Below are 19,420 nucleotides of genomic sequence, written 5' to 3' on the forward strand. Positions count from 1 at the left end.
TCCCCTGGAAATGACAAGTAGCCAGATATCACTGCTCAGAATTATGGGCAGAGATTTACCTCATCTGTCTCCAGCAAGATACTTTCACTGACATGTTCTCATTGTCTTTAGCTTCTAAGTGATTTTAAGATTAATTTCATATTAGGAGCTTTGATGTGGTCTGGCACTGATGTGACACACATTTATTAATCAGAGAGACTCTGTCCTTGGAAAGAGAGGGTGATACAAAGCCACACTGCTGCTCCTAAAAAAATGATTTTTGTTACAATTTGGAATCCAGCTATGCTGAGATTATTCAAACACAAGTAAATCATTACTGAAAAATGTTCTCAATGAAATAATTCTCTTTATTGTTCTATTTTCTGATAGTTTGTCTTATTCCCCCAACAGGGGTCTTAGTTTAGTGTAAATTGAACGCCATCCATGTTTTTCTCATCTATATCCTGATCTCAGACAGGCACCTGGGGAAGATTCCCACTCAATCATGTGTTGAAGACAGTTATGGGGAGAGTAACATTCTCTTTCCTCTCCAGTTCTTTCTTGGTTGTTTTTTTCTTTTTTGTTTATATTCAGCATCAAGACATTGATATGTAAAACAGCTTTTCATTTATGAACTACTAAATAATTTAGGAGGCTGAAAGATGTGGGACTTTGGACTGAGAGTTTGGAAGGCATCTTTCCTCCTCTTTAATCATCCATTTCTAACCTTTTCTCTGCCTTTTGAAGATCTACTTGCAGTTGTATTAATTTTTTTTATAATGAAGTTGACTTATATAGGTGTTGTATTGGGAGATTTGAAAAATATTAAAGTTCCTGATTCTGATGAACCTGATTAGGCTCCTAAATAGTCAAGACAAATTTTGGTGACCAATGTCCACCTTATTCACCCTTTGGTGATCAGTGTGATGGTGAGAAATATCTCTCTACAGCTTTACTACTCTTAATTCCTTGCAAAAGAAAGTCGTCCAGAAAAAAAGCATTAAATACATTTAAATATCTACTATCACACCTGTATGCTACAGTTAGATGCCAGAAAGTATGAGAGTGTTTTTAGACAATAAAACCTAGAATATGGTCATACACTAGACATTTGTTTCCTTTTGACTTGCATTATTGGAGTGAGTTGTTTGACAGCACTGATTTAGTTAGAATTACGTAGTAGTTAGGAATCTTAATTTGTAACTTCTTCATAACAAGATTGTATAATTTTAGAAGAACTGGCTGGAAACTGTGTCTTAATTCTGATATTTGTGGTGCTTAGATTTTTCCTTCTGCAGCTTCCAGTGTTCCTTCTGGCTGTTCTGAGCCTCGGCATTCAGTCATTCATAAATTTGTATGATAAATTATATCTGTGTCTTTTATTGTATGATAGATGTTACCATTGGCCCATGTTAGCAGTGACAAGAAGGGGATTGCACTAATTAATCCTTGGGCAATGAATCTTGATGCCTATAAAAAGAAGCTGGAACAAGCAATTAAATCCTATGAGAGGCAAGTCTACTCACCAGAAATTTATTATGGTTGCAGTCATGTTTCAGTTTTTTTCTCAGGTACTCAGTATTTCCTCACATATGCTTTGCTCAATACTGATAATTCTGCATGTTGACACACTTTAATCCACCATCAACATGTAGGAGAAATTTTATTTTCTTAAAGAAAAATTAAAGCAGAATGTTAAAGCAGAAAAATTAAAACAGATAATAGGCAAGAAGATAAGTAACAACATGTTGCTCATATTATGTTTTTTCAGTAACAAAAGCAAAATTATTTTACTTTTTGGGAGCAAACCTGAAACCAGTCATCACTCAGGAGGAATTTGGCCATAAACATACAATGCTAGCCAGACTTCTGATTAAAAATTAAGCTCCTATGTCAACAGGCTGACACTTAAATTAAGGACCTGCTTTTTGCTGCCAGCCCTCTATCACCCATCTATGCATGCAAGAATATACTGAGGCACCAATAAGAAACTGACAATTTAAATTTGGTGGATTTTTTTTTGAGAGGCACATGTATTCTACTTTAAAATTAAATGTTGGTAAAAGCACAACAGAAGTAAAGAGGAAAAAGGTATTAAATCTCTAAACTACTTCTTTCCATGATCCAACTTTGTGCATTTTTTAATTAAATAGTGCCATTGACTACAGTGTAATTCAGTAATCATATAAGAGCTTTGACTAGAATTATTTTAATGAATATTTTTAGGCTGTATTCTAATAACATTTACAAATGTAATTATTTTATATTACCAAACCCCCCCCTTGATGACAAGTGTTTAGTCCTTGTTTTTTGATTAATTCCACAGGGGATCTTTAAGTTCTGAGATTATTTTCCTTGGTAGCTATATGATCATACCAGTTTTTTCTAAAGCATGTTATAGCTTTCTTTTTCAATCCTATTATCCTATATAGATATTTTGTGATAAAATCAAGAATTTTCATTTGAAAATGCTCCTTGCTATGTCTAGTATTAATGGAGTTCAGTGAATAAAAGTCTCTTGTTTTCTTTGTTCTGTCAGAGACAACACTGTTATCAGGCTGATGAAGAATTAATAGAAATTGATTTGTCACTCATTTTAATAGAAGGTTCGAGTGGTTTATTTGTGATGGTGAATTCTGAAAAAAATTCAAGTTTTTCATTGTGTGCCATACCATTGAATATTTTACATTTACTGACTTTGATTTTAAGGGAAAGAAAAGTGTTTTCAGGTTAAACTCTTATAGCATTGCCATAGTCTCCCTAAGACTTTGGTGATAAGGGTTACTGTTTACTTCTGTTTACCAACAGAGATCAATGAATCAGTGTATTTACAATAGTAGGATTGAGTTCCTACTTCCATGAGAAAGAGCTATAGAAGACAAATCTACCTGAAGATCCTTATAATTGGCAGTGGAATAAAAGAGATCTCTTTGCTTTTTCTCTGTGAAACAGCAAGCCAGCCAATTTTTTTTTTTAATCTAGATGTCACAGCCCTTTTCTAGTAACTGAACTTCCAAAAGTTGTATTTCAGCTTTGTAAATAGTGGCTGATCACAAATTTATTCTGACATGTAGGTGAAACAATACATCAGGGCATCCAGGTTTCAAGCACAGAAGCAAACATGCCAGTATTTTCGCCATATGCAGATTGAGTTTAGCATCAGATTTAGAGGGAGGAAAGTAACAAGGGCAGAATTTTTGTGGTCTGACAAAGAGAATATACAGTATTAAAGGAGAAAAACACTGAAAGCTTCATAATGTGCATGATTTTGTATAGCCAGAAGCTTTTATAACCAACTTAGTTATGGGTGTGCAGATTTAGAAGGATGAAATAGACATTGGAGCATGCTGAGACTGTATATTGGGAATGAACTAAGTAGTTTGTATTCTAAAAAAGCTGGGATATAGTTTCTGGTAGATAAAATGAATCATCAGTAATTTCATATTCAGAATCACTTGTTAATGTCCTTTTTTTTGTGCATGCACCAGTAAATCTGGCAAGACTACTTGTAGTCAATCAGGTGTTCTCATATCCAAAAGAAATTTGGAATTTTTTTCTAGAATTACAGTAATTAGGATCATCAGTAAAGGTTTATTTCTACAGGTGAAATTAAGTAATTGAGTGATGGCTTGTTTGGGATTTTAATAGATGATCTTATAAGAGTTTAAAATTTCTGTCTTAAAAAGCAAAAGCAGAAAGTTTAGTGGCGCTTTTCAAAAATCTCAGAACTGCATTGGTTTGGGATAATCACTTCTGTTTTCCTGTCAGTAGTTTTTCTTCATAGCCAGAGTTTAATGAATTAGTAACCTGAATGGCACAACTGAGGGGTAATCTTAGCAGGAAAAAATTTAGAAATTAGCATCAGTATATTCAGACTACATTTTCTGAAAATGTTTAATTGGAGGAACTGTGCAGCTTAACTGGCATTTAATCAGTTTTGTTATTTGATTTAACTTCAGCTGGTGCTGAAGACAACCATCCATAGAAAGTCCTGGCAGGAAGCAGCAGTGATTGCCATTAAACCTTCTCTGACCCTGAAACAGTCATGCTGTTATTTGATGGAAGATACTGCTTTCCCATCTTCTTTTGCAGTTGATAATTTCATAGCTGAATGATAAGGATACAATTTGATGATACAGTGTGCTTGGAATACAAATCAGTGCAGATATCTTAAGAAACTGTGTTTATTTGCTAGTTTTGAGATGATCAGCTGCACAAGGAACTGCATTCCCTCAAAAACTGCTTTCCTTTCTTTATTAGGCGCCTGAGCCTAGTTATTTGGAGAGCACTATCTCAGGAGGAAAGAGACAAGTAAGCTATCACTTTTGGTTTTCTAATGTACCTCTGAAGGTCATAAATATTTGATAGGTTTTTATCACTATTTCTATAACCAACCAGTTTAATTTTCAGATATTTCATAAATATACCTTATTTTCAAAAACGTGTATATGATATGGTGTAATATTAAATTCTGGACCTCCTTTTTGGTGCTGATTACTTTTAAAGGAAAGGGCTTGCATTCCATTTGAATGTTGCTTCTCTATCCTTAATCAGTGTCAAGTGCAGGGCCTTGGGAGGGCAGCATGTCATTGCTTTTAACATCAAAGTAAATCTCTCATTCCATAAGGAGCTCTCTAGTGGCTGGCTTGTTAAGGTGTAATAAGCACCTTAAAAGCATGTGCTGGAACTGTATATCACTCTGGAAGTTTGTACTATGTTAACCTATTTTTTGTATTGATTTAGAAAAGTAATTGCTGTATAAATATCAGTGAAGTTAGCATCTGTTTGTGCCAGAGAATAAAGCGAAGATCAATTAAAGAAAACTGATTGTGCCTGAAATAGATTCTTCACAGAAAAATGGGAATGAAAACTAGAATGCTTTTAAGAAGACATAAGCTAATGAGTAAAAAACCTACAGTTCTATCATTACTAATGAGAACTAAAACCTCAATCTGGTGCAGAGAGGAAATGAAGACTCTTAAACAAAACAGCATGTAATGAAAAAAAAAGGAAATAGTTGTCTCTTGATAGAGAATGAGTTGCAAAATACAGAAATTTGACAGGGTGTCATCCAAAATGTTTCATTATTGATAACATATGGCCAATTATGCATGTAATGAAAAAAATGTCATAGCAATTGCAGCCTGTTGCGAGAGGAGCATATAAATCATTAGTATTGTGCATAAATATTAAAATATTTCATTTATTTTTCAGAAATTATGTCTCAGCCACTTGAGTGTCTCTGTAGCTCTCTTTCTATAAGATGCAGTTATACCAGGCGTGATTGTTCGACCAAACACAGCAGTATCTGGATGAAGTGCAAGAACTTGTAGCATACAGAAGATAAATTGGGCAAATCTGATTCTTTATTCTGCCTTCACAATTTGTGACTCTATCTGTAGAGCAGTGATGTAAATAAAATTTTTTCTATTTGTGATTATTAATTTCTTTAAAAATATTTTTTTCAAGATTTAAAGAGAATGGGCCAGTCCAATATATACAGCATAAAGAAACTTTGCTGGAGGCTTTAGAGAATTTGGGATGGCCAGTTTCCTATGAAGATGTAAAATTGTTAGAAGATGAGATATTGACAGCATTAACATATTTACAACAAGCCTCTGATCTTCAGGAAGCTGTCAAAAAGGAAATTGAGAAAAGCTCAGAATCACACATAAGCAACAATAAAAAGGTAATACATGGTTAGACATTAGATATTTCTCTTCACTATGTACCTCTGGAATACTTTTTTTCCATGATCATAGATGATAAAGTAGAATTGTAGCATGGTGCTAAATAAAATACATAGAGGAAAAAAGGTAGTTAAGAAGAGAGCAAGCTTTCAATTACTTTTTTTAAATATTGGGGAAGTAGAAGTTCTGAAGCTTCAGAGACAGCCACAGAAACTGAGCCTCTTAGAAATAAATCACAGCAAAGGATCTTTCTGTAATGATAGCAGGAAAGAGAAATAACAGATATATTAAAGGCAATATATTATTTTGATACAAGATTTTTGATTGGGTTAATGTCTGATAAACAGGACTAAAAGATATTCTAATACTGGAGTAATTCACTGTAATCTTCCATGGTACATCTCTTGGAAAAGAAAATATAGAGAGAAGAGGTGGAATTCAGCTTCATTTTTGTACACTAAAATTTAACTGTCTCTAAAATATGGGTATATATGAACTGGTGGGCAATATCACAGCGTTGTGAACTGAGTCAGTAGCATCTGGAGCTCATTCTGAATGGGACACCCACTTTTGGCTAGGCAGAGAGGCTTTTTTTCTCTCTCCATTTTATTAATACATTAGTCTAACATTAATAATACATCAGTCTAGCTACTCTGAAACTACGGTTGAAATTAGTGGTTTTGTATATATGTGTGTGTGTTTTCTGTAGTTTTTGAGTTTTTTAATTCCATTAAGGCTACAAAAATTTGAAAACATTTTAATGTCTTCATAAAACAGATGATCTTGATTCATTTTGAAAATATTACATTGCTGTTAGAGCTATTTTGATTACTGATTTACCTATGCCATATAATGTCCCAATACAAGAATAGCAGAAACATGTTTATGCTTAATTTGTTGAGTGTAATTTTACTGTTGCCTTGGAACAACCAGTGTGTGCTCGCAGACATGATGTGATTAACATTGTGCAATCACTTATCCTGAGTCAACCTGCTTTAGGAGTCTAATCAGAGCAGCATCTTCAGTAATTGCTAATCTGCAACTGAAAGGCTTCAAGAGTGAGGGGCAGAAATGCAGATGTGATTAGAATTCTGTTTATGTAGCAGAAAAATGATGAGAAGAAAAGAAAAATGGGAAGGCTTTAAAAAGTTTTGTTGAAGGTTCTGCCAACTGTGATGTCTGCCCACAAATGGGTATAGAAAACTAAACTGCCAACTGAAATACATTACAGCTAGGAAATAGCTGATATGGCACTGAATGAAACTTGTCATTGTGACATCATAGAAAAAACACAATTATCCTGAAATTACTCAACAAAGCAGATTTTTAAATTTCCTGATGATTTTTTCACTAAATTTTAAATAAAACACCTTAGTTTTCAGCTCTTTCTTTTTAGGCTCTTTCATAAAAATGGGCTAGGTCCATGCAGAATAGGCTTGCTCCCAATGACACCCAGGGAAGAGGGGTGTTTGCTTGACTCTGGAGGTGTCAGGATTAGGATTATGAGAACCCAAAGTTTGAGCCAAGATACATGGAGATCTGTGGGTATTCTTCATGTCTGTTCTCACTTATAGTAGGAAAGTGCAAAGACTATTCTTTTTGAAAGGGAATTAAAAAATGTAGCAGCTGCTGGAATAAGTAACTGAAGTCTCCTTCTCCCATTGTGGTTTAATGCACTGTCTTCAACACAAGCAGAGTGAAACATGGTAAGAATCCCTGAGAATCAGATGGGGCTCTTTTGTAATAAACATACTGAATACCAGAAATGGCCACTCCAACAGTGTCTGGGTCAGTCCTGCTGAACACCTAAAATCTGTGTGAGAGAAAAGAAAGATGGATTTGAATTTAGACAGTGTTTCTGAGCCACCTGAATTCTGCACAACTCGGAATCCTCATTGTGGATGCTTGTGTCGTCTTTAGTGTTTGGATTAACATGGAGTGCTGGAAGTTGCCCAAGTTATTAGTCAAGCAATACAAATCAGTTGATAATAAATATTCAGCAGCAGCTGTCCTTTTGGAGCCTGAGGAATTAAGTAGATGCGTTACCCAAATACTTTTTTGTGTCTGTGGAGCTGTAGGTCTGCTCTCAAATCAGCCTTTGTTGAGTTATACTTCAAGCAGTCAGTTAAGCACTGTGAAGAGCCTCTGGTTTAGTCTGAGTTTGAAAACCCAAACTGTTGATATAATTAATATTCTTTAGGGGTAAAGAATAAGCTTGAAAAATCACGTGTCTCTAATTTAAAATATCTCCCTGCCTCTTCTGTGTGTTTTGCTTATTTTTAGGACTTTTTTTCTAGGGTTGTGATTTCCGAGGGGGAGTTTGAAAAAAATATACTGTAATAATTATAGTGAAACTGAGAACAAACAATTTAGTCAAAGTTATCAATGTCTTTTCCATCATTATTGACTACTAGGGAAAATCAAATATCAAATCAAATACATTTTTTAAGAAAAAAATGTCATCAGAAAAGGAAGTAAGTCATACACATCCTAGCAAGCAGGGGTTTTATTAAGAGTCTGTGAGTTATGGTCATTTTTCAGAACAATGTGTAGATCTGTGGAAAAGTTTGAGATTTCAAGTTGCATATTTTTTTGATTCAGAAAAACCGTGTAAGAGATGGATGCCTCCAAATTGTTCACAAGGTAGGCTAATAAATACTTTAAAAAAATAATGGTGAAACTGATTTACTTAATGATGAAAACAAATGCCACAATTTTCATTTAGTGGTGAAACTGATTTATTAGAAGCAAGTTTTACACTTGCTTGTAATTTATACTTGGGAACAGTATTGTGAACAGAATGGTAAAAATCATTAGTGCATGAAGAACCCCAACTAGTGGGGCAGAATAATGGACAGTGGCAGGTCTGGAAGATGTGGTATAATATTTTGCTAAAGTGGAATATTTTAAAATTGTTGAAAATGTCAATTGAATTTTGAATTTATAGTAGATAAACTTTTTTTCCCCCAGACATTTGAAGATTTGTTTGAACATTTTTTGATTTGGTATTTAATTTTTAATGATTCATCCCATACAGTGAGTTACTTCTAATGCAAATCAGATTACTGTGAAAACTCTCCTCTCTGGACAAAAGAATGTGTAGTACAAATTTTCTTATTGTGAAAAAAGAGCTGATTTTTCCTTATGTCATCCTTTAATACGAATTGTGCAACTTTGTGACATTTTTTGTAGAAAAATGGTAGCCAGAACACATGAAAATATAGGTATTGTTATGACCATACAGAAGTGGATTTTATAGCGAAAACACTTACATAAGTACTTCCTGTACTTAGAACTATTCTGAAAGTTTAAAGTATTTCCAGTTTGCTGTGACTTCTGTACAGATCTTGTAGCATTACACTGCCTCAGTTTTTAAATAATTCCAAAGAATAGATTAAGACTGCATTAGCTGTTGCAAAGAAATGATTGTGTCAAATTACAGAGACTTGAAGAGGAAAGTGGGAAGCTGAACTCTAAGACAAGACAAAAATGTCAAATATTTGTGCCTCACAAAAGCCAAAAGGTAATTGCAAGATCAGACGTCACAGGATTTTATTATCCAGGTATACATTTTTGTCCACATCTTCAATATTTAGTGTTCCTTAGTAGTGATAAAACACAAGTTATGGTCATAATTAACTACTTATTTCTTAATGACATTTACTATTACATGTGCATGTTAATGAAAATGAATATATATTTTGTATGTGCACATGTATATACATTTATAAGAAGACATTTGTTTTGTAAAGTTGGAGAGCAATGATTGTCTATGAAAAGTATGGAAGGAAATCATATGCCAAGCTTTTGCATGTCTCCAAAAAGATCACTAAATGCTGATGCTTTTTTGTTGAATTTTAAGCCAGAATGGTTAGTAGGTAAAACTCAGTTCTGTTATTTCACACAGAGAATATTAAAATATTCTCTGTGTGTATGCATTTATCTTTGTGTTACCTTTACTTGTTTGGTTGGGATTTTTTTCAATTACATATTTTTAACTGTGGTAGCAGTTTTATTATGTTACCTGTCAGTTTTATTATGTTAACCTGATCAGCTCACAAATTTCAGACCTGTGCTTGAAAAAGTCTTAATTTTCTTTTTATAGTACTATTAAGGCTGGTTAGTAAGGCAGGGCTTTTTAGTTAACAAATGTCTCCATTGCTCTAGCACAGCTTACAGTAGCTAAATGAAAATGAAGAATGTATAGTATAGACATGGTTGACCTCGGTGATGTGTGACAGCCTATAGGATTTTTTTACAAAATAATTACCACAAGGGATGAAAGAAAAATAATTTGAATCTTTTATTCCGTTGTTTTTCAGGAACTGTGATAAAGAATATTAGTTCTACCTGTGCACTTATTGACTTCAGCAATGGGAAGAGCTGTGATGTCCCTGTCAAGTTCATTATACCTGTGGGAGGTGCTATGCCATGCCCACATCTGCAGGTGAAAAACTGTATTTTTTCATGATTGCAAATATGCATTTTATATTTAAAAATATGAAATTCATTTTATATCTAGGTAATAAATTATAGATTTTAAAAAGTCTTTTAAATACATTATTTTAAAGAAGAGTTTTTTATTATAGTAATATCATGCTATTTTCAACATGAAGTTTTTAATTTGTTTGAAGCTTGTTTTCATTGTAATTCTATTCATTTGTTTATTAAAATTATTTGTTCTAAATCTATATTGTTATCTTTATAAAACATGAGTATTTCCCCAGCCATAGAAGAAAGGTGAGCTATTTATTAGTAGAGTTATTGTTTCCTGTCACATAGATTATAAACGTAAGAGAACCTTTTATATTTAGTGTGATTTACAGCAGGTTTTAACCATTTGGTTTCCACAGCATGTTTTAAATCCAGCAAATAACCATATACTAAGGCAAATAACAGTAATAAAAAATTATAATCCCTGTTCCATTTCTGGTTTTCTTTACAAATTATCAGATGTAATCACAGCTGGGGTTTTTTGGTGATTCTTATTTTACACACCAGAATGGTGGTGGTTGCATAGAGGATACAGCATGGATCCCTCTGTTTTGAATAAAAGAAACATGTTTATAATTGCATTGCTGCATATAAAACTAGAGACATACCTTTTTTTTTCAGTTTGAGATAAAGGCAAATCCTGATATAGTAGCTCCTGATAACTCCAAGTTCTGTATCCAACTCTAGAGACCTGCAGAATTTGATATAAAATTGTGACTTCTGTGTTAATTTTTAAAACAATTTTGGATAAATCAGTTACATCTGGAATTATCTAAAATTCCTAAGGTTGGTTTAAAAGCTTGTTGAAAGCCTTAAAATGTGCATAGAATCCAAGGGAATACAGTTTGTAAGAGTTTCCTCATTCCGTTCAGCTTGCTAGCTAAGCCCAGGTACGTTTAGTGGAGCTCGGTCCTTTATTTTTGTTTTGTGTTTGATCCCTGATTCAGTGGAAATTGCATGACCAGAACATGTAAGGATCAAGTTCTTCTTTTCTTTCAATGGTCCATATGAAATCATAGGAACATGATAGAATGACGATTCATGTAAAACTACCTAAGTAGTTATGTCTTGTAAACCTCGTAAGTTATGTGCTTCTTGCACTGATGCTTTCCTGGTGCGCAGGTTGGAGACTACGTGTTTGCCAGAACTGGGACACGGGCAGAAAATGAGTGTTACGTGCCTGCCATTGTCATAGCAACACCACAGCGGGTGGAGACAGGTGACAAATTCTACACAGTGCTGCTGTTCAACAACAGGGATGTAAGTAAACCTAGAAGGTGGTACCAGTCTGGCTGTTTTTGAAGAGGCCAATAGAGTTTTCCAGGCTAATGGGCTCCCTGTCCAAATCTGAGTCTCCAGCTAACCAGAGTAAATCACATTTCAGAGTGCAATGGACAGCTCATGTAATAAACTTGAATAAAGAAATTCTGTTGGATAATTTATTCTTAAATCATACTCTGTTCTTTCTTCTTTGATACATTTGGTGGCTTTCACAAGTTCCATGTTTCTAAAATAAGAAACATAGGAAGTTTAACACAGTCGGTATAGTCTGAAATTAATTCCATTATGTTTGTTTGATTTGTTTTAAGTTTGTAAGCCATTATGATAATTTCACTGTATTTTTCACAGCGTGCATTAAATAAATTTACTTTGTACTTGAAATTTTTATATTAATTATCTTTATTAGAGGCTGATTACAGCTACATTTAAACAGTTGATTTTTTATGCATATGTATCAACATTGCTTTTGAGATTTGGGTTTAAATTAGATGAATATTGATTGTGTTATTGCAGAAACACTGTATAAGAAGCGAGCTCATTAAAATCAGCCAAACCAAGTATGCCTCTTCCTGTCAGTACATAAGAATGGTGCAGACAGTGCATTATGAGATGTGAGTATATTTCAACCTAAAAATACCAAGTCTTTAAAATTTGAATCCTAAATGTTGCACTTTGAGTTCAGCTGTGCTGTCAGGTTTCCATACGTAGTACTCTAACTACAGCTATTGTGAACTGGCTTACAAAGCATGTGCAACTAAGTTTATGTGAGAATTTACTGTCTTATTTTCATTGTGGAAGTATTGGTGGGATCTGATGGTTTGAAGCTTAGTCCCAGAAAGTTGTTAAGGGGATTGCTGAAAGGTGAGATGGAGTTTCTATTTGTTGTAGACCTTATTTTCCTTTTAAAATACTTATGTAATTTATTATGTAAAGCTGCACATTAAGTTGCAATTTTTTTCTAAGATCCTTGTTCATCTTCTGGAGAATAATGGAGAGAGAGTGTGTAAGATAAGTATGAGCCCCTACTTAGGTTCTGCAGAACTAATGTGCAGCAAGATATGAAGTGTGCACTGAAAATGCAGTGGTTCCAAGTGTTTATGGATTACATTTTCATCTTGTATTAAGTTCTCTTTTAATCCAATTGAAATTTTGACAGCCTTCAGAGCACTAGCAACCTCAGACAACCTTAGGATGGACAATAAGATCAGAACAATCATCTAGGGATATTTCCCCAGAATACATTCCCAGCCTACAATTATTTGGAGTTTTAAAATTCTGTGAAGCAGAATTGGAGTCTCTGTATTAAACAGCCTTGATTTTCTTCCATGAATTTGTGCAGTTAATTATTTTCAAACCATGTAAAACTTCATCATTCATAGCTTCTTCCCAGGGGGGTTGCAGATTCACATTTTGTGTGAGAAAACATAACTTGGTTTTGAGTCTTCCATTTGTCTTGACGTCTACAAGATGAAGGATTTCCTCTTCCATGTAGTATGAGCACTGCTGCAAAAGAATCGCGTAATCTCCATCATGGGAAGTTTTATTTCCAAGAGGAAACATGAGCAGAGAAAATCACAGAATCAGCTTGGTTAGAAAAGGCCTTTGAGATCATCGAGTCCAGCCTGTCACCCAACACCACCTTGTCAACAAGAGCATGGCACTGAGTGCCACATCCAGTCTTTTCTTAAACACCTCCAGGGATGGTGACTCCACCACCTCCCTGGGCAGCCATTCCAATGCCCAGCCACTCTTTCTGTGAGGAACTTCTTCCTAATGCCCTGCCTAAACCTCCTGGTGCAGCTTGAGGCTGTGTCCTCTTGCCCTGTCACTGGTTACCTGGGAGAAGAAACCAACCCCCACCTGGCTGCACCTTTCTTTCTGGTAGTTGAAGAGAGAAATAAACTCCACCATTAAAGGCCATTTTAGATTACAGAATCATGGGAGGGGTCAGATTGGAAGGGACCACAGTGGGTCATCTGGTCCAACCTCCCTGTCATCCCAATCACATGGCACAGGATTGCATCCAAATGGTTGAGCATGTCCAGTGAGGAGACTGCACATTCTGGGAAGCCTGCTCCAGTGCTTGGCCACCCACAGAGGTTCTTAATTTTCATTCAAACGTTCTAATACTATTATAGACATTAAAGATTTAATCTAAAAATTATGGGTGAGGGTACCAGTTGCAGGCTGATCTATGCATTCACTGAGAGTGATGGAGTGAAAAGCAACTGAGATTCAAGTTCTGTGATTCCCGCATATTTTCTAGTAGCGATCCCAGTACAGTTTGAAACTCAACCTTCCACCAGCTTGCAGCAACAGCACACAAACAAATGAATGCCCTCTCTTTACTGAGCAGAATTCCAAATCTGGGAATACATCAATGCCTTTTCCCAGGCCACATCATTACTATGACAGTAGCCTCTTCTCAGCAAAAAGCAAACCCGAAGACCATGGTTTCCTTCTTAATGCAAACAACCAGCTGAAAAAAGGCAGGCATGTAACTGGTCTGAGTTCCAGCAAAATCAGCAGAAGTCTTTCCCTTCCACTGAGTTGGATTGTATTCTGAGGTACCATATTAAGAAAATATGTGATTAAGTCCATGAGCAATGAGAATAGTGTCCATTCCACAAGCTTTGTTTCATGAATGAATGCTTTGGTACAAATATTCACTCTCCAAAGAGAATTTATTATCAAGCTGACTTGCCATTTTTATGTACAAATGAGGAGAAAATTAAATTTTGCATTGGCAAACAGAAGAATTCTTTGTAGAATTAACTGAAATAAATGCACTAAATGGAGCTTCCATTAGAACCCCTACCTTTTATGAGGGCATGGAAGTGTGCTTTCCAATAAAACTTGTTATTTATTATATTTCTAAAATAAATCCCTACCTGTTGTCATCATATTGCAAAAGTTCCATACTGTTATCTCCTTATCACAAAATGCTATCTCCTTATCACAGAAGTTTCATACCTTATTAGTGGTTTTTTCTCACAGGCAGCTCTTCAGAGCACTAACTCTTTCTCCCTCACAAAGCAGCCAACTGACTCCAACTCCTTCTCAACCAGCCAACCCACTCTTTTATAGCACTTTTTCTCATTGGTCACAGCTGTGGCCTCTTAAAGTCAGGTCTGTTCCTAATCTTTGGTAATTGGCCCAGCTGCAACTCCTTAGGGATGAGATTACTTTCTGCACTATATTTTCTTATATTCTATCCCCCCACACCTACCTCCTATGTCCTACTTAGAGGGGGATACTGCAGCATATTGCTCATGAATGTGCATAGATCTAATGAGAAATTGCTGACATTGTTGATAGGAAAAATGCAAAAGCATAATTTAATTGGAAAGGAGTCAAAAAGTTTGAATGCAGTATTATATTAGAGCCTCAAAAAGAGACAAACTGTTTGTTCTAAATGCTGGAGTAGTAAGGGGAAAAAAAATTAAAAGGCACTTCCCAGGTTCCCATGTTGACAGGAAGTCCTCAGTGCCCACAGATGTATTACAATGGCTTGGCTAACTTCAGCTCTGAGTTCTTTGGGATTGTCTTTCAATGTTTTTGTGGTGTGTATTAGGGGTTATGCTTAATGGACTAATCTTTAGAGGTACTAATATAGCCCTTATGGTTTTAGTAATGTTCATGAGACATTAGCATCTGTTTGGGGTGTTTTCCTGCCATCACTAGGGAAAAAAATAATTATGGCAGAACAAGCACTCTGCAAATGTAGCCAACAAGTTCCATAAGCAAAGTACAACACTGCGTGTTCTGGACCCACACAGCAAAAGGGTCCCTTTTGCCCACAACCTTTCTGGAGTCATAAGAGGCAGATAAGGTTAAGGGCCAGAGCCCTGTTTTAGGCTATCCTTCACTTATTCTATAAGTAAAAGGGAAACTGAATTGTAGGACATTTATAGCCCTGTCAGATTGTCAAGTGTGATAAGTCCTTCTCTTGTCAGTACTATGAGATGTGGAAAAAGGTGAAATCTATGTCTTGTAAAAGAGGCTTTATGAGATATGTGCTTTTTATCTTAGTGGATTTTCTTTTCTGGTTTTCCAGCCTGGATGGTGCGACTACAAAGCCCTGCCCTCGCCCACCTGTGGAAGATGAAGGAGAAGAAAAAGCAAAGAAAAGTATAGTGAAAGAAAAAAGGAGAAAAGAGAAAAAGAAGAGGACAACAGTAGACAAAAGGCATCTCAGGGAGACGATGTCAGACTTGGATAATCTTTTGTCTTCAGAAATGAAGTAAAACAGCGAGGAAGAAATTCACTGTCTAGCAATAAGGAAGAATTTATAGGTAAAGGTGTAGCTCTGGAAAAGTATAAAGAACTAAGCAATTGTGATGGGCCTTTAACTATTCCCCACACAAGGAACAGGTTTCTGCATTTTTGGGTGTTAGCCAAGTGAGCTTTCCCGTGTCCTATATGATAAAATTCTTTCACCTCCTTTAGAAACTGTTCTTGACACTTTCTCAGCGTGTGTTTTCACAGCAGCAGCAAGAAATGAATAAAGCACATTCCAGCATATGCCACCTTAATCTCCCTAACAGTTGTAGTAGCAGTGAGGATGAAGTAACACCAAACCTTAATACCTGCTTGTAAGCTAAGTATTTATTCCAGTCCCTCTACTGTTTGTTCTTTGTTAGATTAAAGCTATGTCTGTATTGCAGGTATTAAATTATTGCACCTGTAGCTCAATGCTTCAGAGGTTCATTGCTTTTGTTTTAAGAGCTGGCTCAGTTAAAGCTGAGAGCAGTACCTGTACTCCCTGTCACTCTGGAGCAGGGACTGGGCTAGTGTAGGCCTGCCATTACATGTCTGTCAGCTCTTCATCTTCAAGATCCTACTGTCAGTGGAAAGATAACAGGGTTTTTATCCATACTTGCTAGGTGTACCTCCTTGTACCATTTAAAATACGTTTTCAACAGCCTCATTATTTATTTACTTTCAGAAGTGATGGGTTATAAATTCACTCAATCATCATGTTTTCATTCAACTTGATTTGGCTCATCTGAATGTTCCATGTTCGCTCTCATGCTTTACAGATTGCCTGCAAATTCCATATACGTTGCTTATAGTGGGTATTATGGTGCCCATTATATAATTGGCATTTTAAGAGTTGCCTGATCAGAATTATATGAGAGCAGAGGTGTTTGGCTTGTCCAGTGAAAAACCACAGTTTCCAAAGGTGGGGCTACATTGTTGGAATTGCTCAGTTATCCCAGACACCTTCCTCTTGGACATTTTGAGATGCAGATGCTGAGGAAATGTGAAATAATCCTAATGTGATCAGCAAGTCCTGTAACTGATTCCCTGCAGCTTGGAGGAAAGATTACACAAGAGCAGTGGTTATCTATGCATTTTAATCCTGCCTAGATTTAGCAAATAATCTCATAGTATTCTAACAAGGCTTCAATGTCATATGCAGGTTGAACATGCTGAAGAAGATACCCTTGTTCTCTTCTTGTGACACCATAAATATTGAATATGGGGGGTTTTTCTAAAATTTTTTTCATTTACATATCCTTTTGTGTTTTTTCAGAAAGGGAAAAGTCAGAGCTGATAAAGATGTTAAGTAACACTATATGGTCATCCTCAATGGTTTCATTAGATACTTCTGTATCCAACCTCTCTACGTGACTGTGTATTTATCCTCTTTGGGTGTAGATAGTTGCCCCATTTTCATACCATGCAAACGTTTCACAGCACTCTGTGTAAGTTATATAATTTTGTAAGTTATATCGAATGTGTTACCTGACCCCTGACATCTTTTTGAACTGTGTTAATGCTGGATTTCATTTTAAAGACAAAGATAATAAAGAAAACAAATTTGCCTGGCATTATTTCCCTTCTGCTCAACTTCCAATCAAGTATGAACTATTAGTTTACACTTACTGTTTGGCAGTTCAATATGTGTTGAGCACCAGTGAGATTCCCCTATGCAGGTTAACACTTTTCCTTAGAAGTTGTCATATTTGATTACATAGATGTGGGTAGGTGTTAAGTAACATGGGTGAGAAGTTGGAAAGCCCTGTCATTGTAATGAATTATTCAGTTAGTCTCTGTGCACCAGGTATTAAAAATATCAGGTATCTAACAATGGACTTTGCTTTCATGGAGTTTTTGTAGTGCTGAAATAAGGCTGGATATTCGATTCAGGAGCCTAAACTGCACAAGTGAGGTAAAACACCCTGTTTTCCTCTTCAGACCCCTGTATCACTCTGAAGTCTCAAATATTGCCTTTCATACAGTGGACACACCACTGTTCATCAGAGTGATCCCTTTCCAGGTTTTTCTAGTAGTTGCCTTCATTACTTCATTATTTCTGGACTGTTTATATCAAAGGCAGATTTTTTAAAAGTCAGCATCTCAGAGTTAAATGTCTTACAGGAACAAGGTTGTGGTTTGGTTTTTTTTTTTTTTTTAGATTTCTAAAAGCAGTCTGTTAAACTGTTTTTTTCTGAAAGATGTATATTCCTTCCATGTATTCTTTTCCTTGTAATATCAAATACCTAAATACTTTGCGTATCTTTTAACTTCTGAAAAAGCTCAATAGTCCTGATTTGTTTGACTGAAGTAAAGGCATTTTCTTCATATTTGTGTAAATGTTTTCGCTATGTATGTATGTCTATCTAATCTAATGCATTAAAGCATTTATGCCATCAGTGTTTCTTGCATTTCCTTTGCCAAGGTTTGTCTTGTCACTTTTTATGTCCAGAGACATACACATACACACAAATATATATATATTTAGTAATCTGACTGGGCTATGTTTTGTAACTATTTGATGTGTTAATCAACACTCCGCCTATGTTTCTGCTGCCTTCATGTGTACATTCACCTGTTACATAAGGAAGTAAGTTCTCCTGAACTTGAGTGAGCATTGCCAGATACCAAGATGGATTTTTGTGCTCCCCAAGTTAATGTGGATTCAGCTACATGGCTCTTGTATAGGTAGTTGATAATACCTTGTATTCCCATATATTTCACAGACCTGTGGGCCCTATATGAATTAAGGGAATTTGGACTGTTTGTGGTTTGGTTTATGCCCAGCTAAAATATTTCTGATTCTTAAGAGGAATCAACAGCCCATCCCTGTTGGTCCCACTTGCATAAACAGAAGTGAATAAAGATTAAGTAATTGTGTTAGTTATTTAGCATATATTAGTTTCATTATTGTCTTGTAGTGAATTCTGCCTTATTTCTTCCAGAACTACTATATTTGAAACATTGTTATTTTGATGTGTATGCTTGCCACTCTTACTATGCTAGTTAGGTCTTTGTGTTTATAAGAGAGCAAATGAAAGACACAAATTCCTGCTGACTGTTGGCTAATGATTATTTATCTTGGTAACTCAAATAATTCAATTTGATGTAGCAAGACCACTGATATTTAACTCTGTTCTTGGTTATTGCAATAATTGTTTTTATAGGTGCAATAAAATAATGTATCTCTTTCTGTAGAAAAATTCTTCTGTCTGTCTTTCTGGTTGTCTCTGTTCTGTAATGGCTAAAATCAATGTTCATTCCACATAACTTCCTTGTCAATTTTCTAAAATGTGTATCTAGTAAAAAAAAACAAAACCAGAAAAAAATTGGTGTGAAATATAGGTATGATACACAGTACTACACTGCATTGCCTGATGCATTAGCAAATAATAGCTATCAGAGCCAAAATCTCCTTTTTCATTTATAATGAGATGTGACTTGAAGCAATTATGGTGATAATTATTGTAACTGCCAATATGGGGTAGTTGGGAGACCTTTGAAAATGAACATTTTCTATCCTTTTCTGTGGCAAACGTCGTTTGTCTGAATTGGGTTCAAGAGTGGAGCAGCTGTGGCACCTGGCATTCTACTGGATTGGCTGGATTTCCTGCAGTAGGATTTCCCTTTTTTAGCACCCACTCGTTTTCCAGTCTCATTTTCCATCTAGTCCATTCAGCATTTGGAGAAGGCTGTCATAATGAAGCAGTGTT

At 35.5% G+C, this 19,420-nt stretch overlaps 1 protein-coding gene across 1 annotated transcript in view; it reads left to right on the top strand.

Moving 5' to 3' along the window:
- VWA3B (von Willebrand factor A domain containing 3B) overlaps window positions 1–19,420 on the top strand; it is a 73,097-nt gene that overhangs the window by 40,342 nt on the left and 13,335 nt on the right. The window contains 9 exon segments of the mRNA XM_041418037.1: window positions 1,373–1,491; window positions 4,240–4,290; window positions 5,449–5,668; window positions 9,112–9,232; window positions 9,992–10,116; window positions 11,286–11,423; window positions 11,958–12,055; window positions 15,502–15,668; window positions 15,671–15,739. Of these exon segments, the coding sequence (XP_041273971.1) occupies window positions 1,373–1,491; window positions 4,240–4,290; window positions 5,449–5,668; window positions 9,112–9,232; window positions 9,992–10,116; window positions 11,286–11,423; window positions 11,958–12,055; window positions 15,502–15,668; window positions 15,671–15,739 (1,108 nt within the window).

The sequence above is a fragment of the Onychostruthus taczanowskii genome, unplaced genomic scaffold, assembly GCF_017590055.1.
Source record: "Onychostruthus taczanowskii isolate IOZ18803 unplaced genomic scaffold, ASM1759005v1 scaffold58, whole genome shotgun sequence".
NCBI lineage: Eukaryota > Metazoa > Chordata > Aves > Passeriformes > Passeridae > Onychostruthus > Onychostruthus taczanowskii.